The sequence below is a fragment of the Echiichthys vipera genome (assembly GCF_963691815.1).
Source record: "Echiichthys vipera genome assembly, chromosome: 12".
NCBI lineage: Eukaryota > Metazoa > Chordata > Actinopteri > Perciformes > Trachinidae > Echiichthys > Echiichthys vipera.
In genome coordinates, this window is record NC_139837.1 from 15,189,107 (window position 1) to 15,212,510 (window position 23,404).

The 23,404-nt window shown below is 38.4% G+C and overlaps 2 protein-coding genes across 3 annotated transcripts; one reads left to right on the forward strand and one right to left on the reverse strand.

Annotated features, from left to right (window-relative positions):
* Positions 1-1,653: 1,653 nt before the first annotated feature.
* kif15 (kinesin family member 15) lies at positions 1,654-12,581 on the reverse strand. The gene is made up of 35 exons (XM_083923707.1): positions 12,477-12,581; positions 12,281-12,311; positions 11,711-11,897; positions 11,465-11,541; positions 11,295-11,332; positions 11,100-11,197; positions 10,816-10,995; positions 10,425-10,634; positions 10,201-10,326; positions 9,642-9,764; positions 9,381-9,528; positions 9,095-9,183; positions 8,755-8,964; positions 7,467-7,644; positions 7,245-7,380; positions 6,604-6,745; positions 6,299-6,466; positions 6,000-6,128; positions 5,765-5,870; positions 5,459-5,624; positions 5,226-5,376; positions 5,050-5,135; positions 4,874-4,952; positions 4,686-4,772; positions 4,500-4,604; positions 4,202-4,324; positions 3,910-4,056; positions 3,727-3,822; positions 3,443-3,607; positions 2,905-3,005; positions 2,729-2,795; positions 2,606-2,643; positions 2,351-2,483; positions 1,944-2,075; positions 1,654-1,833 (listed from the first exon to the last, which is right to left on the reverse strand). Exons 1-35 carry the CDS (start codon positions 12,493-12,495, stop codon positions 1,759-1,761), a joined length of 4,146 nt encoding a protein of 1,381 aa, XP_083779833.1. The 5' UTR covers positions 12,496-12,581; the 3' UTR covers positions 1,654-1,758.
* A 1,855-nt stretch (positions 12,582-14,436) lies between these two features.
* tacc3 (transforming, acidic coiled-coil containing protein 3) lies at positions 14,437-22,569 on the forward strand. Of its 2 annotated transcripts, none has more exons than XM_083924868.1 (17): positions 14,437-14,530; positions 16,656-16,821; positions 17,159-17,286; positions 17,368-17,414; positions 17,509-18,613; positions 18,714-18,768; positions 18,880-19,033; positions 19,248-19,306; positions 19,395-19,525; positions 19,690-19,771; positions 19,899-20,027; positions 20,660-20,727; positions 20,817-20,860; positions 20,970-21,130; positions 21,246-21,352; positions 21,435-21,555; positions 22,384-22,569. In XM_083924868.1, exons 2-17 carry the CDS (start codon positions 16,657-16,659, stop codon positions 22,447-22,449), a joined length of 2,622 nt encoding a protein of 873 aa, XP_083780994.1. In that variant the 5' UTR covers positions 14,437-14,530; position 16,656; the 3' UTR covers positions 22,450-22,569. The 2 variants fall into 2 exon arrangements, with proteins under 2 accessions (XP_083780994.1, XP_083780995.1); XM_083924869.1 differs by having other exon boundaries at positions 18,717-18,768.
* The last annotated feature ends 835 nt before the right edge of the window (positions 22,570-23,404 follow it).

A 23,404-nucleotide genomic window follows, 5' to 3' on the forward strand; every position in this document is an offset into this window, starting at 1 on the left:
GAGTGACCGGAGACGGGCAAAAACCAGAGTTAACATAGGCCAAGCATTCACTTGATGGACTGAGATAAAGGAGTTCCGCGGCATTAAAACACATGGCGAAATGGCTCAAAATGGTCATTCAAAGTCCTCTGCAATACTTGTTTTTATGGTGAGATTTGCGGGAGGGGATGGGTTCAAACAGCCTCTAACAGACTCCGGTCTCCTGTAGGCTACTGGGCCGTGTCTGACCAACCTGGCAACCTGAGTGGTGGCATTATTTTTTGTTGTTACGACTACGATCTTGAGACACTAGATGGCGGTGTGCGGCTCATTCTCCGTATTCAACCTTTAACTTACATTATGTATAACATGACATATTTATTTAAAACAAGTAGGATACGTCCTTAAATCATGTGACATAGTGCATGTAATCCTCGGCCGCTGGGCATTTAATCTGATTTAATCAAGGAAGCAGCAGTCATTTATTTATCTGTTTATTTTATTATCCGATAATTTTAAAGTCAATATCGTTCGATACCGATAGCTTGCCAATATTATCGTGCATCCCTAATTATGTTGTAACCAGATCATATTTGTATGTTAAATATAGTGGAATAGAAGTATAAAGGTTGTCAGGATACCAGAATTATGAAATTTTGAATGATATAATACTATGTATTATACAATATTAAACAACAATACTCAATAAATCTTTCAATATTACAGCAAAAAGAAAACAGCCATGGGTTGAACATCTGAACTGCTTTTTTAAGTAGCTTCAATACTATCAAATGTGAATATTATATCGATTAATAACATATGGTACAGATACTTTCATGGTATAAAGTACCATGAGATGGAAAAAAGTAGATGTACTCTAAATTACACTAAGTACAGTACTTGAGTAAATGTATTTCCGTCACTGTCAACAGTTGTACGGTCCCATCACTTTAACTATTCAGGAACAATACCACATAATATGAAAAGATTTTTTTTTAAATTAAGTATTAAAAAAATGAAAAGTTAATCATTCTAAACAGACACTGGCTATACACTTTACACCAGGGGTGCCCAATCCTGCTCCTGAGAGCTGCTGCCCTGCATGATTTAGGTTTCTCTCTGCTCCAACACACCTGAGTCCAATGATGTGCCCGTTATCAAGCAGCAGAATCTTGTCACAGGTTTGATAATCATTAGTCAGGTGTGTTAGAGTAGGTAGAAACCTAAAACATGCAGGAAAGAAGCTCTCCAGGAGCAGGGTTGGGCACCCCTGCTTTACACCATACTACAAACCATATTACCATGGATACAGCTCAGTCAACCACCACAGCACGCTATAAAAGCACCTAAAGACTTGTGAACAGAAATGTTCAGTTTTCACATTACGATTTTATTCAGAAGTTTTAATTTCAGTGTAGTCTGAAAACAATGTGTCTAAGCTTACTAATGTACACCCAGAGATGACCAACGAGACCGATGGAGTTGGACTAATGGCAGTTTTGTCACAGCTGGTCTTTCCATGCTGCTGTAATAGCAGATAAATATAAATAAACAGTATGTGTGTACAGTATGCCCCCAGGCAAAAGAGGTGTAATAATATAAACATTCCCTGAATTAAAAAAAAACAAGACAAAATCATCAATCAATGTCTTTTTTAATGGTTTCAAGTACAGAGTTGACCAAGTAAATACAGTTATAATAATGAGGATTAATAAAAAAAACCTTTCACTGGTAAAGATGCAAATTCATCTCCACTCAAACTATTTAAATCCCAGGGATTTACGTCATCTCGAGTGGCGGACATCCACTGTTATCTCTCATTAATGTAATCTCCGTTCTTAGCTTCTCATTTTCCTTTAAAACAAAAGAACAAAAAAGACACCAAGTCAATTGATGTGGTGTGTTGAAAGTATTCATGTGACCTAAGAAAATCATCCTTTGATAATAGCGGAAATGTTAGTTACCTCTTGAAGTTTAGTGTTGTCCTTTTTCAACTTCACCAGATATTCAATCCTCTGTTTGTGGTTCTTATGCCCCACAAGTTTTCCATTCTCCTCCGACAGCTGCACATTCTGCTTACGGAGAACCTCGTTCTCCTGTAAAACAGAAATTAGGCAACAATGTTGGAGGAAAGTATAACAGGTGTTTTTCCTCATTTTATGATATTTCATATTACTCTACATGTCCTCATCAAAAAAAAAAGTTGTATGGTGTAATGTATGGTGTAATGTCCACACAGTCGTCCAATTAAAGATGGCAGACTATCTAGTGTGTCATGCTTGCTACAGTGTGTCCCCTTGTTGTTGTAATCAGATGATGGTAAAGAGTAAAATGTAATTCATGAACCCCAACCAGGAACTCATTAGCAGACCTGAAGTAGTTTGTCCTCATCCTGCATCCTGTGGTTCTGCTCCCTCAACTCTAGACAACGGTTCCTCAGCTCAGTAGTCAGCTCCTGAACACAGGTCTGAGACTGGGCCAACATGGACTCCTGCGCTTGCAGTCTAATCCAGGGCACAAAACAAAGACAGACTCAGCTGGTCAGATGTCAGGCATTAATGAATGATCTGATTAACATGCAATAGAAAAGTGTTGATGCATTTATTGAAAAACCACAGGTCCTTACATGTTTTGAGTATCAGACAGCTTCTGCATTATTTTGCTCTGTTAATGAATGAGAGAGGAACAAATTATAAATTGATTATTCAATACAGAGGAAAAAAACAACCATCAGATAAAGTAAACCGACCTTCTGTGCTCTCTCCTCCTGTAGCTCTTTGAGTATAGTTTGCTTGATGGCTTCATTGAACTCCTCACTGGAAATTACAAGATGACATTATCAATCTGATTTATGCCATCAACAATGGGTGATGTGATGTGTTTTATGAAAGTGGGTGGCTGAATAACTGGATAAATAAACCCAACCCATTGTTTCCATTCTTTGTCAGCTGGCTTTCTTTGTTGTAAAACTTGTCAAGTAAAGCCTGGATTTCCATTCGGACCATCTCTTTCTCAGTCAGCTGCATCTGAGGAAAGAGAAAAGATATCAATACTGATCACTGTATCTATTTCAAAATCAAATTAGTATTAACCAAAACATTTTAATGCATGAATTCAAACCTTTTTAAATATAAAAAGGAAAATAAATGGGCAAAAAACACCAGCACCAAAATGTAAAGAAATAAGAAAAAGAAAAATAGTGAATCAAATCATCTCTGCATGTGTTTAATGGAAATGTATCAAACAACTGTTGAACAAGCAGAACATAAAGTTAAATATGACTTCAACTGCTATATTTTACAATGTTTTGTGTAGTCAGACCCCTAAAGACCCATTCTGAGCCAGGAGGAATCCCTGCCCTAAACTTAAAGATTCTGCTAGAACCAATCTGAATTAATATTTCAGTCCAATGATGCATCGCTGTAATTCAAATTATTAATTTATCTTTTGCACAATGATATACCTTAAGCCTTTGGATCTCCTGGTTCTTGGCAGCCCTCTCAGCATTTAGCTCTGTCAAAAGAACCTCCATGGTCATCATGGAGGAGCGTCGATTCTCCAGCTCCCTCTCCTGGCTCTCTAGCACCTGGGTCAGGTCCCTGTTGAAGCTTCCTGGAGTGCAGGGTGTCTTGAGAGACAGGACAAAAAAGGATTAGCTTATTGTTGCTAACAGCAAATTTAAAGAAAAAAAAACATGCCACACGTTTTATTTGCGAATACAGAATTAAAGAGCAAATAATATCTTACCCGAGGTAATGATTTAGGTGTGGCTGTCAGCTCAACATGCGGTTTGCAACTTCCATTTCTTATAGTTCTTTCAACTGCTTCTTGCTGATGTTGCACCTGATACAAAGGAGAGTTTTAAAATGTTATCCTTAAGACGTGTTTACTGGTTTTGATGCTCTGTGTTGAGATGATAAAATAATTAACCTTCAGCTGTAGATTCTGTATCACAATGTCTTTCTTGGCTGTTTGCTCTTGAGATGCTTGGAGGAGACTGTTCTGCTCATCCAAAACCTTAGTGAGTCTCTCAACCTCCTCAGTGGCATAAACAACCTCCTCCTGCAACACCTCCACCTGAGAAGAGACACATACATTATTGAGCCTATTTTTTGCCACCTACAAAACTGGTTAGAGTAATTAACCATTGCAGTACATCTACAAAAACAAAAACATAACACAGAACTGTATCAACTGAGGGGTTTAACTTCATCAAACTTACCTCTATTTTGTTGGATGCTAGCCCTCTGTCTAAAGTTTCTTTCATTTCACAGATTTCTGCCTGCATTTTAGACATTTGGTCCTGGGTATCCTCCCTTTCAAGGCAGGCAGTCATGTACTTAGCCTGGAAGAGCAATGGCATTATTATTATTATTAGTAGTAGTATTTTAAACATGCCCTGACTGATTCAAAAAAGAAACATATCCAGACTATGAGGTGATATAGTAAAGGACTCGGTAACTACAGCGGACAATTCAGTTATTTAAAACAATGAAAAGGTGAAATAGGTGGATGAGTACTGTGATGTCTTTGATGTCTCCAGACAGGTGGGTAATGGTCTGGTCCTTCTGGCTCAGTTCGTTACGGACGTCTCTAGTTTGGTTGATCAGATCTAAAACAACATCCTGCCAAAATACATGGGTGGGATTCAGAAACACTGCAATAATATTCAAAGTAATGGGAGAGAATTCTTCACTCAGACTTACTTTGTCCTGTTCAATCTTTGCCTCCAACCCCTTTATCGTTTCACTGGCAGAGTTTAAATTTTGCTCAAGATCGACAGTTTTTGATGCCTTCGAAACAGAAAACAGAAAACCAGGTGTTGAAACTGAGCTGCAATTAGTGTTATGATGGGTTATAATTTTTAAACGCACATGCTGTTTTTAGTACTGACCTGTTGTTGATTTTGTACTGTCAGGTTTGAGACTTGCTTTCGAAGCTGTGTATTCTGCTCCACGGTTTCAATAAGTTCTCTGAAGGCACACACACCAGGATCATTCATATTAATAAGATATATTTTAAATGTTGAAAACTGTTGTAAGCAAAAAAGAAAGTTGTGGACAAACTCACTTTGATGTACTCTCTTTGTTTTCTGTTAACTGGGAGATCAGGGTGCTTGTGTGTTCTTGCTCGGTCTTCAGGGAATTATTCAATTCCTACAACAGGAAATAAAATAAAATAAAGACAGTTAAAGCCTATATTTCAGGATACAAAATGGCCGTGGTTGAGGTTACGAGTTCACAAACCGTGAGCTGTGCCTTCAGTTCATTCGTCTCCTGTAGCCTGTCCTGCAGCTGCTGTCTTGCCTGATCAGCCTCAAACTTGGCCTCAGCTTGGAGCTGGTCAAATGAATCCTGCAGTGTCCGATGCTGCTCCAAAAGCTGCTCCAACTCCAGCCTGGAATGAACAAATGCTAGTTGTGGGCATATAAACACACCAAATCAAGAAATGTCATTAATGCAGAGGTACTCATGCTTACTGGACTTTGTCAAGTTGGAGCTGTGTGCTGATCAGACTGTTGGAGAGCTGGCTCATCTCTCTCTGCTGCTCGCCCTGGCCATTGCTTAGCTCGTTTTTAGCAGAGGCCAGTTCCTTATCGGACGACTGCAGCACCAGGCGTAGATCACAAATCTCACTCTTCAGCACTGAAAAGAAAGAGTATTTACCCCGGCACTCTTATCCCTGCTCCCATCTCACAGAAATTTCCAACTTCAACATCAGCAAAAGTCCATGCATGCTAACCGGTAATTAAAACAACAACACAGGAGAAGCACTGGATCCTTACCTTCTGCGGTTTGCTGTTCAGACTGAAGGCTCTGTTGCAGCTCACTGACAGTTTCTTGCAGGTTGAACTGATCTCTGTTCCTGTTAGCTCGCTCAGAAGAAAGAAGCTGCATCAGATGTAAAGAACAAGAAAAGATAAGTTAAAGGGCATAATGTTTTTTATTTCAAAATAAAATAAAAATACTTTTAACACAACATTCAATTTCCATAAGACGAGGAACATGAGAAAATTCTACCTCATCCTTGCGGTCACACTCTTGAGATATCACAGCAATCTGTTCCTCAAGTTTTGCAATTTGCTGCAACAGCTTGCTGTTCTTTAGCTCCTCCTCATTAAACTGAGTCTGGATAGAGCTAGCTTGCTCCTGGTGAGAAATTATGAGAAAGTATGAGACAATAAAATATTGGGTTTTTTTGTACACACATTTGCAGGATAATCAGAAATACTTTAATAATCCAAGGGGGAAATTGTTTTAGTTTCAAACTCCAGCTATACAAACAACATATTTAACAACAATACTTCACATTGTTGTACCTGCACTTGACGGAGTTCCTCAGTCAAGGCCATCTCAGTCATGTCCGAAGGAGGCGGCTCAGTCCAAATGTCATCTGCATCATTGTCTGTCCCATTAAGGTGCTCCGGGCTAGAGAGAGGCACGAGACGGGTACGCAAGTTGTATGCTTTGGTGGGAGTGGTGAGGATCTGGTATAACAGACATTTGAAGGATGAAAGATTTTCACAACGTTTGTTAGAGAATCTGAAAGACGAGGAAAATACATTTAATAAAGAGAAGTTTGTCTCACACTTGATCTGAATAAAAATGTCAACATCCACCTCACCTTTATGGTTTCAACGTGAATTCGGTTCAGCTCAGAGACCTCCTTTTTTTTGCAAGCATTTGTGGCTTCCAAAATGTTTTCCAAATGCCTGTTGGACTTGTCGAGGTATCTTTTCTCAGACTCCAGCTGAGACATCTGTTTCCTAGAACACAATGCACCATCCAAAACCCACATTAAGACCCGCAAAATATACTTTATAAGCATATCAAATAAAGCCATTGTATGAAAAGTGGCATCTTTTATTAAGATCGCAAAATAAATCCACCTTCTGATGAAAAATAAAACTGGATTCTAGTGGTCCAAGTAAAAAGCTTCTTCGTGAAGCTAGAAATCAGAACTGAGCAATAATATTTTAACATACAAAAATAGTGGATTTAACAAGTGGGGAAGGATTATCACACCACCAAATACATGAAACACGGTTTGGTTTTTCCAAATTAACCAGCCCAAATGAAAGTCAGGAAACAAAGATGCTTTCTCTTTTTCCAATTATTATTATTAATACCGTAAGAACTACTACACACATTTGGCCTCATTTCACTGAACAGTTACTGTCATAGATATTATATATGCTTATTCCAAAACATCTGCTAAGCTTTCTGGACAGAACATATGTGTACTTGGTTTAATTTAGTTCTTACTTGGTGACTTCTTTGTACTCTTCAAAGGCCTGAAGGGCCCTTGTGAGATCTGATGTTTTCTGAAGCAGCTGAGCTTTCATCTTCTCAATTGTAGCTGCCAAGACAGCATCTGCAGGCGCAGGGGTTGACGAGGCGGCTGTGGAGAATCGTGAGTTTATTGAAACGTATGCACATAAAACATTTACTTGACGTTTTCTCTGGTGCAGCTGATAAAGCTCTTACTGTCCGTGAGTCTTTCTGTGTCCATAACCCTTTGAAACGACTCTTCCAGCTCCGTAGCAACATGGACCGCCGACTCTTCAGCTTTCACCACTGATTCAAGAGAACGCAGCTGACGGTTCTCCTCTCTGAGGCCGAAGTTCTCTGCTGCATATCGAGTCATCTTAGGGTGATGCTCAACCTATAACGGCAGAGTTGTGAGAAATGATGTTGAACAGATACAATATTTTGAGCCATTATTTCAAGAAAAAGAACTGATAGAGGATCTACTGTACTCGGTGGTGGATTTAGAGTGAATGGCTTTGAAGAAACACCAATCTTGGATTTTAGAGGAAATGTAAAAAATGTGAATCTAAAAAAATGTTGTGTATGTATAAATGTACTGTATACTGTAGGTCCTCCATATTAGCCATGTATCCACACTAGACGCACATATGCCTAATTTTGTATCTTAGATAACTTAGATATCTTGGATGTATAGTTTCAAAGATAAGAAAATTCCTAGCTTCCTATTACAAAAACAATTCCTAAACTCATGGCTCTGTCCTATCTTATCTTAAGAACTCCTAACTATAACTGTAAATATCATTATTTCTTATCTTTCTGATCTTAACATCATCAATAAAACACAACGTGCATTTCTTTTGGGAAACCAAAAGGAGAGAAAATTTCTTCTTCAGTGGTTTGTAGTGTTGTAACTAAACCTTCTAGTATTGCTTTGAACTAGAGATGTATATCGGCTCCGGTATTGATTAATTAGCTATCTGATGAATTGTTTGTGGGTTTTCAGACAGCAGCTATATTTTATATTACATTTTAAAATATCTGTTTGCAGTGCACTTTACATGGAAAGTATTAATTTATTTGTGCTGCTAATGTACACTGTTATTTGTTAATAAAGAATATTAATTACATTTACTTATATTTATATTTATCTGTGTTAATTTGTTACCTTTTTTAACAGGGCTAAATGTTTTTGTCAAGCCTGATGCCTTCACTCACATTGCAAGGTATAAGGTTTATTTATTAAACAGTAGTATCGGATGGTATCGGCCGATACACTCAGCCTAGGTATCGCTATCAGATTGGATAGGAAAAAACTGGATCAGTGCATCTCTACTTGGAACCTCCATTGAGATAGTACAAAAATAAGTACCAGGTACTAGCCACAATTTCTGCCAGTGGAAAACCAAAAAAAGAACAGTTCAAAGTTGAGGCAAGCAGTGGAAATAAGGCTAATAATATATAAGTGGTGGGTTAGGCAGTGTTCAAGAGGTATTTGTTTTTGTACCTGATCTCTCAAGATCTTTATCTCTTCCTTCAGCTGGTGTATCAGAGTCTGAGAATCCTTGTCAGACAGCAACCCTTGTCCTTCCTTAATTTTTCTCTCAAGGCGATAGATGTGGTCTTCTCGAAACCTGACAATCATTCGGCTGGAATGGATGAACTTGTCTTTCTGGGTCCAGGCCTCCTCAAGCTGGGACACTTTCTCAAGCAGCATCTGAGTGTATTTAAACATTACTGTAAGTTTTCCTGCACCAACCCTATTCCCTTACAGCATCATTTACAAAAGGAATACAGCATCATTTACAAAAATGAATGGCAATGCAAAAAAAACAAACACTTCTTACCCTCTTCTCTTCTTCTCGTCTCCTCCACAAACGAACAGCAGCCATAAACTTTGCTTTATACGACATGTGTTGAATTTCTGAGGATGGACCTGATGAGAAAAGCTGATTTAATCATTTGCAACATACAGAAAACATTTATTTTAAACATGTAACTTTGTACCTTTCGTATAAAGTAGCCAAATTACTGTATTCAATAGTTTAGGGTATTCAATTTTGAATGTGTGCAAATGGTTTAAAGTTCATTTGAGGGTGTTAAGATTAAAATGTTCGGTCCTGATATTGTTACCCATGGAGAGTTCTGGTCCTCCTGGCGCTACATCTCTTCCATAGTCCACTGCCTGAGAAGTTAGTGCCTGTGCCAGCTGCTCCTTCAGCTTCTTCACCTCAGCTTGTAACTGCCTCACATTTCCCTCTGTGTCTTCATTGATAATGGCCTGGCAAACCAATTATAAATGCACTGTGATGAGATGCAACATGCTCTTTGAAATCACCAGAGCTTGCTTAAGTCTACTCTATACAATACAGAGTTGTATATCATGACAGATACCTTATTCTTGATCAACTTTGCTCTCTGAGCAAAATGCAAAGTGGACAGCGTTTCTCCAAAACACTTTGAACCAGGATGTACATTGGCTATGATGTAAGTCTTTGCATTTCCTCCAAGAGAGTCCTGAAATAACAATAAACAATAATAATTGGTACAGTGTTCTGTAACAGAAATCTATTCAAATTATTAAGTGCACTCACATCTTTAAATGCAGTTTTATCAGTGTTATATTCTACCAACGCAAAATAAATGAATGTGAAACAAAATCTAATGCTTTAATGTCAAGTGCACAAGACTGATACTCCTGGTTTTAATTTGTACCCATTAACATCACCACCATACTATATAACACAAATGCATTCTTATAGAAAATTCAGTAGAAATAATTGCACCATATAACATTTCTTTTATATCGTAATTGCATTTTAGTTATGCCACTGAACATACTGTGCACAGTGCACAGCCATAACTCCAGGGAAGTTGACTTCACAATGATACACAGCAACATGACATATTCTCCACCTAAGCCACAGCCAAGAGGTTTTTGTATTTCACTCACCCTTAGCAAGAAGGTGAGTTTTGAATCTCTGTAACAGATGTGGCGGTTCTTCCCATTGGACACATCAACCAGTGCCATGATCACCTGACCAAGACACATGAGGGAGCGATTGATACTGCTGGCCTCCTAAAAGAGAAACGATGCAGACAACAGCCATTAGCGACGGCATAAAAACATAAATGTAGTAACTGAGTGCAAGACTGAATTTGTGGATGAAGCTTCACCTTGAGTCTAGAACCTTCTGTGTGTGTGTCTTTCTGCCTCTCAGACCCTGCCAGATCTACCAAGTTCAACTGAGACATTCGAATGTTCACCACTTCATTGATGGACTCTTTGGACTCCAAAGTCATGGTGAACACTGCGTGAGATCTGGAAGACTCTCTGTTCATGGAGGTGGAGGCAACTCGTCGATTACGCCAGCCCATAGACAGCACCTTAGGAGTTTCAAGCACAAATTCTACTTTATATTGCACATCATATATTTTACAATACAATAATGGAACTGGAAACAGGGTACAGTAATATGGGGGCTTCCTCCCCTTAAACGAGTCAGACATGAGTGATACCATGTAACATACAAAACAATAACCTTCATACCAAGCAAGGGATTTATACCTGGTAGGCTTCAGCAGCTGAGTTGACAAACTTCTCCACGGCTCCCTCAACAAACACACCTTTCTTGATGTTCTCCCTCACAAAAAGACTGGCTGAGGCGGTGTCCAGAAGGTCATAAATCTGTTCATTGTATATCTCAATAAATGAACATTTGCAGAGGAAACTCTTTGACTGGCCAGACTTTAAAGGAAAAAACAAAAAAAACAAAGCACACATTTCATTAGAAAACAAATGTGACAATTTGCTTTACAACAGCTTCACGGTGATGAAATGTTACAGCTCACCTTTTCCACTTCTCTGTTGATGAGAAAAAACACGTACTCAAAACTTCGAGGGATTACCCCCCGTAGCTCATCTGTGAAGTTATCCAGCTCAGATGGTCCTAGAGCAGGAGAGAAAAAAATGTCACTGCAATTATTATTTTACTGGATCTTCAAGAATTTGTAGTAAACAATATAAATAATGTATTAAATTCCCACCGAGCATGGTGAATGTTTTCCCTGAGCCTGTTTGTCCGCTGCAGAAAAAAAGAGAGGTATTAAATTTGTAGGAAGGTATGTGTTCCGCACATGAAGCACTACGCAGAGTGATAGTGCAATAAAGTATTTTTAATTTCATACGGTTGATAAACAACTAAAAGATCACTTACTAGGCGAATATAGTACCATTGTATCCATTTACGTAAGACTCAACAATGTTCTTGGCCACACTGGAGAATACAGATTCCTGTTGGAGAATGACAGATCAAGATCGCGCACACCGACCAAGACTGACTTTATGAATGCACACAGGCCACGTCCCATGCTGATAAAATAGATCGTTGTTATTAGTCACTCAAGGTAGATTTGACCATGCCAGTGGTATGTTAATAATACAGTAACTACATGCTCCCAACCTGAGATATGTCCATGTCAGCAACATGATCATACGTAAAGGTCCTTGGTTCTGGTTTTGATAACAGGCGGATGGTGTTGGGTGAGGTGACTGTGAGACATAGCTTCTGATCTCCATCTGTGGTCAGCCCAGTACACTGGGTCAGAGGTCGTACTCGCACAAAAACTTTGATGGAGTCGCTGTCACTGCTGTAGGACCAGAAATAGAAATAGAAATAAAAATAAAACCAATAAAACTACACAAAAAAAAATACAAATTCAGCTTATGATCTTGAGAACTAAAAGTCACCATGAAAAGTATTTGTTTGTTACTCCAGCAGCCCATTACATTTAGAGAACATAAACATATCCACATTACATATTAGAAATCTAGAATAACATTCTGGATATCTGTGATGTAATTATGACTAAGAAAATCTTCCATTTCAGATATCTGCAATCTGTTACTTTTACTACAATAGTGGCTGTGGCTCGGCTCATAGGGACTTGGCTTGGGAACCGAAGGGTCGCCGGGTGAAGTCCCAGCTGTGATTTTACTGTATGTTAGTATTACTGTCACTTAGTTACATTACCTTGCAGCAAGCAGGGAGTAATCGGCAGATCCTGTTGACAAAATTATAAGAGTGTTAGCTTGTTTAGATGATAGTTTGACTTCCTAAAGCTGTGCATCAGTACTTAAAATAGTTAAACTGTTAGCTTGCTTTGGTTAAAGTTTCCAAAACCGTGCGAATTTTAGCGTTGATACATTTTATGAAACGCTAACGTTACCTTTCCCGCTGGGATTCATCGTGTTGATCGCTGTTTTATAGTAAGAGTAACTTTTGTTAAATAGCAGGAAGACGAAAGAGGACGACGCTGTTTACATCCATCGAAATTGGCGGGCAGGTCGAGAAACAACTTCTCCTTCCGCTTTTTCTTCTTCTTCTTCGCTTAATTCCGGTTACAAACCAGTATGAGAGGTGCATACCGCCCCCTGCTGGACAGGAGACACGTTTTTAAAATATTTATATTTTATTTAAACTTGCTATTCATTAAAAATATGAGAAAAAAATACAAAAAAAATATACACAATAACAAACAAGTAGAAAAGACATAAAACATGCCAGGGGTCATTAAAGAATTGAAAATATTTTTCTTTGTTTTTTGATGAAGCAATTGTCTTTATATATAACACCGTTTCTTTTTTTTACACATGCAAGTTAGGTTTTACTTTGGCAAATTTAGATTTATTAATGTAAAACTTTGCAAAAACTATTATGAGATTGATAAGAAAATAATATTATGCATATATAGAGCATAACATACATGAACCAAATATAAAAAAAATTCAGTAACATCTAAAAATAATATTGCCACAGTTCTTGGGTATGTACACATTTCCGGACCCAAATTATATTATTGTGTGGGGAAAAGTTGTGATTTTTTTTGTTTTTTATCATTTATAAATGAATGAAATAAATTACAACCATAGTGTGACATACAAATACACAATACAATTTCAGAGAACAGAATATATCACATATACATAAGACATGAATACATACACAACACAACAGTATACATCTGTTGCATTTATCTATCAGGGAACGAAATTTAAGAAGTGACTTAATTTCCACTAAAAGAAGAAGGAATAAATGTTGAGAAACTACAAATCTTTGCTTTTGAATGAACATATTTACCAGTAAAATAAATTAAGTTAGAGTTAACCACATTTATCTTTTTTTAAACTTTATTTATCATCAAATGGTATGAACAATTTACAAAGGAACAAAAACAAAGCAACAGACATTCCAAGAAAAGACAAAGAACACATAGAAATGATATAAGGACAAACCTTATCAATACATTTAAATCCATAATATATAGTAGATAAATAATGTAAGAAATATAGAAGTGACAAAATCATAAGTGAATAAATTCAATAAATAAATAAATAGGTCTAATAAAAGAAATAAACTATAAAAATGAAATTAAATTAATAAAACATATATATATATATATATATATATATATATATATATATATATATATATATATATATATATATATATACACACACACACACACAGGACAAGTTATAATGGCAGACGAGTTCACTGAATGTAATTTGAATAAAATTCATTGTTACATTTCTTTAATAGAAGTATTGAAATATATAAGCAGTAAAATTACATTTCTTATTAATAATTTGGATAGACTCAAAATAATTATGAAATCCAATATTGAAGGGATTAAAGTTTGGCCGAGATTTGCAGGATTTAGTTTTATGTATATGATATTTTCCCTGTAGAATTAGTAAGTTGACAATCCACTATGTTGTTTTGTTTTTGTTTTCATAGCAGGTGACTGAAATTGCTTTGAGGACAGTTGAAGACATATTTTGCTTCCATTTTAATGAAATAATTGTGCTGAAAGTTAAAAAGGCTCTCCATTTTTTCCCCAGAAACTCCAAAGTATACTGATGATACTCCCAGAATAAATGCATAATAGTTTCTTCTTCAATCTTACAAAAACCCTGTGTCTGTTGAAAGTTAATGATAACCATATAACCACATGCATCTCTGACGTTGGCACAGCCGTAAATTAGATCACTTCCGCTCTTTAACGCGATTGGCTGCTGAACCAGGAAGCGCGTTTCCTTTGAACGTTTCCGGCGATTTCATTGGTCCGTTTGGGTTCGTTTCAAGACTTTTAAATTCCAAACGGTTGTCGCGCAGAGAAGGCGAGGGGTTTTCAAATGCACACAACAGTCACCCTGGGTCACCCTGCAGCTCAGCCATCTCACCAAAGACGCTGTGATTTCGGTGCAACGGTTTTTTAAGGTAGGTGGTGAACATATGATGATAATATAGCAGCTTACGCCTTGCTCTGTTGATAAAACGTGATCCTAGGTTTTTGTCTTAACGTTAACTGTGGGTAAGTAACGTTAACAGTTAGCTTAGCTTTGAGCTAACGGAACTGTGTCACCAGTTGGACAGTTTTTGGGTAAATTCTATCAAACTTTCTTTTGAACCTACGAATATAAATAATGGTGTAATGTTTTTAGTTGATTTAATGGTGTTAAACTAGAGTCTAACTTGTTATCTTTGTAACCAAATATCGTTTTAACGGCCTAATTTATCTATATGTTAACAAGAGTCCTCAAAAGGATGCTAACACCGGTGAAATAGCCGTGTGCTCCTCTCGGCCCTAGTCGTAAACACCGGGAGCTGCTGGTCGTCCACATTAACATCAATGCTGTCAAAACATCCAGGACCATACTTCAGTCCTTCACAATAATTACATGCGTTAACAGCTCCAAAATAAAACGTAAAGTCTTAATATCCATGTTTAATGTAAACCACCATGAGCGTCGCCCAACTGTTCTTACTGCTTTCTCTCATCAACGTCACTTTATTTTTTTTTACTAATTTGACATGTAAATGTTCATGTAAACATATTATCACACTTTGTTGTCAGTGTAACGTCGGTGTCAATACTAAACTCGCTACGGCCTGTTAGTAAAAACGTTAATTAAAGTTAGGTGTCCAATTTTGTAACGTTAGTTGCATTTATGACAGATGTTTAGATGACGGTAGGTGACCGTTAGCAAACTAAATCGAGTATAATTACCGTCAGTTGTTAATTTTTAATCTTGTCCACGTTGATTAGTTTAACGTCAGCTGAATTAACCTGCATTCAGTGTTGGACGTTAACGTTAAGTGTCAGTTATTAAAGTAACGGATGGATGTAAACGCTGACAAGACACGAATGAGACAAAGATGGGATTCACTAACGTTCATGACGCGTGCGCATTGTGCATACTTGCTCCCGTGCATGACATACTTTTCTTGTTTAATTAAATGTACATTCACTTGTCAAAAAGATTAAAATTGTCAAAATGTAAATACAAAACCATAAAATATACACACATTTGAACACAGTCATGAATAAACACAACCTTTAACTTGTTTATAAAAGTATAATTTTTACATAAATGTATTTTGGTTTTGGTTAGTGTTTACAAACCAAAAGGATAGTTTCTTTACTTATATATTGGTCTTTTTGTCTCGGCCCTGCTTAAGCCTTTTCTATCCTTATTCACTGTTTTAATTTACACTGATGCTTATAGTGAGTGTTTCATAATGACTATATAAACAAACATTTCATTTTCATCCCTTATTCCAGATTTTACAGTCAATCAATGTACGGTTCAGATGAATCCACCCCATCCTATACTTTATTTTGTACACGCTGAAAAGCAACTTTGTCTCAAAGTCTCATCAGGGCAGACAGATCAGGTGCACATTCACCTTTGCATTTTATCTTTTCTATTAAACCACTTTAACTTTAGGCAAGTTTGTACTTCTGGCTTCTTTAGCTTGAACATTAATAGATTATCAAAGCTGATACATCTTTTGTATTGATAATGATATGGATATGAAAAATAAATAATGTTGTTTTGGCAGATGGTAATTTTGAATTCAATGTACTGAACATGACTTTTACATTTAAAGTGAACCTAGTGCTCTCTGGTGGACAAACCTTGTAACGACAGCGATGTTTCTACCTCAAACATTTTGGCATTACTATATATTCTGTTTTTCATTTTACTTTATTGGCCGACATGTACACTCGCCTGATACCAACATATATCAGCAATACACTGATATAGGCAAACAGATCTGCTTAGCACGCAGCATCATTGCCTTCAACAGCTTTGTAACTGGTAAATTTTTCAAGCTTCAGGGATCATGGTTCAGTTTTTTCCTCTTTCATTTTTCCACCTTTTTATGAAGGAGTGTATTATACCAATAAAAGTTTAAGACATTTAACGCAAACAACCGTGTTCACCAACAGAGCGACCAAAAGTGTCTTATCAACTGGGTGCAGCTTTCAGGATGACGCCTCCCCTCAGTGTGCCGTCAGACTGTTCCAGCCCTGTAACGTACAGTTTGTCTTTTACAGGATGAGTTCTGTTGATGTGAATGATGAGAATCGTGGGGTCCACCCTGGAGGAAAGAAGAACAGCTCAATTAACGACATTTTTGCCCTGGATCAGCCAACTGGGAGGACCTCCATCCTGCGTCAGACAGAGAACCTGCCCAGCAAGACTGTGCCAAAGTCAGCGAAGGTACAGAACCAGTTTTCCTTTTGTGTGTAGACACCTGTTTGTTTTTTTTACATTTGATTCTAAGATCATTTTAAATTTGACCCTGCCGAATACATTTGCAGCATAGCTCTACACAACGGACTGTAATTTACCCAAAACGTTTACACTTGTGTCGCTGGACAGGCTACAAAATGGACCGTTTCAGACACTTCTACTCCCACTTCTAACACACGTTTGCAAACTTTACTAACTTGTGTTACGTATAACTATAGTGAAAGGACTGGATTTTAATTTTTTTTTTTGTATAATTTAGTATCCGGGTAACATTTACAATACTGATAAAATTACTTGTGTGTAGGTTTGTTTCCAGACTCCAAGAAGAGACCCTCTGACTAAAAGAATTGTATCTCCCACCAAGTCTGCCAGGATGGCAAGTGTGGATGAGTGTACAAAAGCATTGGAGTCCTTAAATTTGGATAAAATAAAGTAAGTCAAATTTCTCATACTGCTATATGCCTGGAATTTAATGATCAATATAAAGTAACAGAGTCTGTTTTGTTTTTGTAGTACTTTACCACAAGAGGCCACTGAGCAGCCGGATGAGCCCAAACAAGGTAATTCATCAAACATTGCAGATCGATTTTTTTTTTGTCCTTGAATGTCCATGAATGTGGAAAAATGATGATAAACTTCTTTAACTTTCCACAGAAGTGTCATCTTACCCTGACGATAACATGCCGATACAGAGCAAAGGAGGCTATCAGTTTGATTTTGACAACCTTGAAGCAATGAATCCATTTCAGGGGTCTAATAAGATGGCCTGCTCTCCTGCGAGGCCTGCTGCTGAAAACCCTCCTACAGAGTCTCAACGCACAGAACCAGAGAGCATCTCGGAGAAGCCCACTCAAACAGAATCTGCACTAGACGAGACACTCCCTTTCACCCCATCTGTGGAAAACTCACTGGCCGACGTCTCCGCCAACATCAGCTCCACAGAGAGCAGTGTGGTCACAGTAGCAAAGGTCGCGGCGGTCGAGGAACAAGATTCATGCACTGCCACGCCCGATGAAAAGAAACCTGCTGAAATTTCTCCAAATGGCGACGAAGACAAAGTGTCAGGCAGTTTTTTGGAAGACGCTCCACTGCCAGCGACAGGTTCTTACTCCTTGGATTTTGACAACCTTGATGCAGTTAACCCTTTCCAAACTGGTGGCTCTAAAATCCCAAATTCCCCTGACCTTGGGAGAAAGGTGCCAGACATTAAACCACCTGTCGAGGAGATCGAGAGAAGGGAAGATAAACCCACAAATGATGTTGACGTGGCTCAAGAGGTGCCTGTTCAGCCGGAGATGAAACCCATAGCTACAGTTGCCCCGATCACAGCTAATCCGGCCAAAACCTCAGCTGCTGAATCTACGTCCCGGACAGCCGATGACCTAGTAAGGGAAGGACCAGTCAAACTTGAGTTTAATTTTGATGATGGCACCGAGGTGAAGCGGAAACCGCCACCCAAGAAATTTGGAAAAAGGCCGCCTGGTCTGAAACCTAAAGAAGGGAAGCCACCGTGTGACGTCAAACCCCCAAAAGAAACTCAAGTGGAGCCTGCTGCCGGTGATGTCGCTGATGTTTCAGCTCCCAAAGGGTCTTACCGGTTGGATTTTGACAAGTTTGATGACCCAAACTTCAACCCCTTTGGCACAAAAGCAAGCATGAACAACTCTCCACAGTGTAGCATCAAATCTGTCCCTGCGCTCATGGAAGCTTCCATTCAACCAGACGAGCCTGTGGACAAGGAAGCTGCATCATCAGCGTGGTATGTTTACCTTTTTTAAATTGATTTTTTTTTTATATATCTTCACTTGCCTGCAACACCAAACTAATTTCATTGTACGCTTGAATGCTTCTGCCCTCAGTAGTGCCAAAGAGAGCGTCCCACCTGCAGAGCCCAGCCCCGGAGCAATGAGAGAAGTAATGCAGTTTGATGCAATCCTAATCCATTTTCCCTTAACTCTCCCGTGGTTGTATGTATTTTTTATTTTTTTATTCACAAAAATACTTTTTGTTATTGTGGAATGACAGAACCCTGACGACAAGGCTGCTTCTGACCATGACGTGGGACTTCCACCTGAAGCTGAACGACCCGTGGACTGTCTTCCTGAACTGTGTCAACCTGAGCAGAAGTCACAGCCCGCCATGTCAGAATTCAATGACAAGTTTGTCCCCGGATCAATGTGTAAGTAAATGTTGGACGCTGTTAAGTTTCTGCTATAATTATCCCTAAATCTTTCTGTTGCTTTAACCTAGAGTTTTTAACCCAGTTTGGAGTGTGTGATAACAAAGATGTTTAATTATTTTCCTATTTAAGAAATGCTTCGTTCTGTAATATTTGTGCAGCATCATAAAAGGGAAAGGTTTTTTTGAAGTTAACCTATGATTTTTATCTGTAGTCATGGCCAATGACTTAGATGGACAGATCGATTACCTTGAACAGTTTGGGTCCGGCAGTGTAAGTATTTACTTCACTTATGTTAAATGTTCTTTGATTTTCAGTGCATGACCTAAAACATGTTTAAATGTTTCTTTTTTTTTTACAGTTCAAGGAATCTGCATTGAGGAAACAATCATTGTACCTTAAATTTGACCCCCTCCTGAGAGAGAGTCCCAAAAAATCTGCAGGACTGCCCGCTCAGATCCACGTCCCTCTCCCCGCTGCCTTTGTTTCACGGTATGACATTATGCCGTTTTCATTCACTCTGATTGCCGCTGTCACTGGATGTTGGAGTTGAATTTGTTCCGCTTTGGACATCCTGTTCAACAAAATGAGATTTGTCTTATGTAACCACTTTGACCACTTTACGAGTGAAGTTTCCCCTCTCTCCCTAAACTCAGGCTCGAAGCTCCACAGATGGCCGAAGAAACTGCAAATGGATCACAAAAGGATGATTTCAAACTGTTTGATGCTACAGCACCAGTAAGTCGCTCTGCAAATGCCACCATTAACCGTGCCTGGTAACATTTACTAAAATTAGTGGATGTTTTGTAAACAACATTCAGTGCTTCTCCTAACTTGATTTATTCACACTGGACCCGTCCTCTAGGTTCCTCCGATCCTTGCGGACCTCGTCCCTCCTTTCCATCAGGCACAAAACACAGAGGATGCCATTATCGAAGTGCTGAAGTACAGTCAGACAGACATGGATGCAGTCATCGCCAGGGTCCAGGCAGAAGTATGTCCTGCCCATTTTTGTGTTATTTGACAAATAACAGCAGTGAAAGAGGTTTTTTCATTCGAAGTCGCTTGGTCTCGGCAAATACAGAACCTTTTGTACATACTAAAAAAACAACACTAGACCTCGTTGACAGCATGGTTTCAGTGGTTTTCCAAATCATCCCTGGAGCAGTTTTGAGTAATCTGATTCAACCGGGGTGCATTCTGAATTAAACACAAGTATGTAATATCAAAGAAATATGTTTTAACCGGCATAGGTCAATGATTGTTTAGTACCCAGGGTGTCAGCTGAATTGATTATTTATTCTTCTTCCATTATTTTAATCTCAGATCAATATTGCATTTAAGAGGAATAGTCCTTTTTTAAACACAGGGATCGCATTAGGCACAGTATTCAGTTCAGTAACGGTTGTAATAATCAGAAATGTCGTTGATGGGCCCCAAGTTTAACTACTCAAAGACCATTCTCAATTTAAGGAAATTGTTGTTTTATACAAATTTCAGATCACAAAACGCAATCAAACAATTGTACAACCTTACATTGAAAGCAGAACAAGTTGCCTCCGGCTTAGTAGTTTGAAAAAGGCCCTTAGTATCAAAACATAACTTGGTGTGTATTTTCTCAAATAGGCAAAGCAACAAGAGGAGCAATGGAGTGCAAAGTGCAAGAAGATACTTGATGATGGTCAAGAGATGAGGTAAGCTGTGCTTTGTATACATTTAGTTTTGTTTTTTCATTTGAAATTCAACAGTTCAATTCATTTAACAACTGTTGTTTCCCACACAGGAAAATCATTGCAGAATATGACCTCGTGATTGCAAAAATGATTGGTGAGTTCACATAAATGATGTACACCTCAGTATTTTATTGTTTTTTTTATGTGTATATGGAGTTTATATTTAAATGTTGTATGAACATGATTTCTTTAATTGTATTCAGCTGATCAAGAGAAGGAGCGGGAGGAGGCCCAGGCGGCGCTCACCAATGCTCTGGTGGAGAAAGCGCAAGTGTCCAGTGAAATGAACACCATGGAGAGATCGTTCTCCGACCTTTTCAAGAGGCTGGAGAAGTACAAGGAGGTTGTCGAAGGCTACAAAAAGGTTAAAAAACATAAACATTTGGCCTTTTTATAAACCACAAATACATTACATATGTATTACAGGCTTAATAAAAGTAATGTGATTGATAAATTGTTGTCTTTGCCCTCTTCCCCAGAATGAAAACACTCTGAAAGCCTGTGCTCAGGACTACCTGACAAGGATCAAAAAGGAGGAGCAGCGCTACCAAACCCTTAAAGCCCACGCCGAGGAGAAAATATCCCAGTAAGAAACGACTGTACTGTGTTGGTAGTGTCAACTGCAAGAGTCCCATTGTCTGACTTACATTTTCATTGTTAAACTTCAGCGCAAATGAAGAGATTGCTGAGGTGCGGTCCAAAAACAAGTCTGAGGTATCTGCACTTCAAGCCCAGCTGCGGCGGGAGCAGCTGAAGGTACAGTCACTGGAGAAGAGCCTGGACCAGAAGGTGAGTGACAATGTCAATTGGATGGAGTGGACTTTCAGTTGTGATAAAACGGTTCCCGGTTTTATGATAAACCGTGGTACGATTTTTGACAGTTAGTACAGGCATTTTACATTTTTATTTAGGGTTCGTACAGATGCTTAAAATCTTTGAAAATGCTCAAAGTGTTGTGTTTGAAAAGTTGAATTTTGGATAAAGTGTTTGAAACTGCTTGAAACTGTGTCCGCATTTCCTTCACAACAAATAGCTATAGAATAGACTTAATTTCTTATCCTTCTTTTACGGGACACAATTTTAGTTATTTATAGCGTAATACCATCTCTTTTTAATTTTTTTTTTTTTTTTAAATAATCATTTTCAATATGTATGTATTTGTAGAAATGTGTAATTTACCACAGCTGTAAGGGGCTGGAAAACCTTGAATTTGACCTTGGAAAAAGTGTATAAACACTGTTTATTATAATTTAAGCCGTGTGAGATTACCACATGTTGAGTCATAGTAAATACCGTCGAGCATCAACAAAAGTAGTATGCAACGTGGGTGCGACAGAGCCCAGGAGATTTGAAGAGTGTGGTCGTGTTTTAGTTTTCTAAGAGCGCTAAGGATCAAAGATGGTTGCCCTGGCTGCAGAAAGGATCGCTGTGAAAGGCTGCGTTATTATTTTAATGTTCATGCAAACAAAGTGCTGCTAATTTTGATTGTAGTTTTCACTGTAAAAGTGTGTATCAGTACTTTTCATACGTTTCATCTCTAATTTGCTGAGGTCTTGAAGATAGAATATAAAACATTGTCATGGTTTTCTAATTTCCCTTTCATCTTTAATCACACAGGAGAAGGAGGCTGAGGAGCTCACCAAACTCTGCGATGAGCTCATCACCAGAGTACAGAAGGGTTGAGCTCATTTGTAAATGCTGTATATTTTAAAGTCCAGACTCTTTTCTTTTGTAGTATGTTGTTTGTCCTTATCAATGTTCTTATTATACTGTAAAAAAGTTAATAAAAATGATTTACTGGTTTGACTTTGAAGTTTCATTACGAAACACTAGAGGTCAGTCTTTGCTTTGCCGTCATGATGTTTTGAAGCTTGTCATTTGGATTTAAATCTTCATTAAAGGATATGGAAGTAACATGGATGTTTGAAGCCTTAAAAAAAAGAAGTTAGTTGTGTGTAGAATTACTACTTTGAACACACAAAGCTATTCAGCGCACTCACCCCTCACCTGTCTGGAGCCGAAGCTCATCCCCGTCCGTAATGCTTACAACAAAACAAGAGCTCATCTGATACAATGCTCCCCTTCTTTCCTGGGCAATCACAGGCTCCTGTCACATCACTCCCAGAGGCAGGACAATGCACTTCCTAAATGGTGAAAGGAAATCCTACCTAGATTGGAGTTGAATGAGGTGGTAGTGCAGCGGGGGGAGGAGGAGAGGGTCGAGTCACTTAAATGGGGGAAAAGATGCTGGTCACTTGGTGTAGTCTTGCAGGGGCCATCACTCATCTAAAAAGGATTGTGTGAGACTGCTCTTGTGTCTGTTTCTATTCACATTCATCCCAGAAACTTGTGTCCCTCTGCTGGCTGCCCTCTGGGTCACCTCAGCAGACGGTTCATCTCGCTCAAAGGGAGAAAGCTGACCTGTCTGTACCCGGCCCGTATGTTTTAACACAGGTAACCGCCACTGCAGTTATCTTATTCACAAGGATTTTTATAACTTTAACAAGCGTATGACTGCAGTTTCTTTGTTCATGGACTGATCGTTTGACTAATTCGTTTCAGGTCATTTAATCAAACTACCAAACCATCAAACTTTAGATGATTTAGTTTTTGAGCTTTGAACAGAATACATCATACA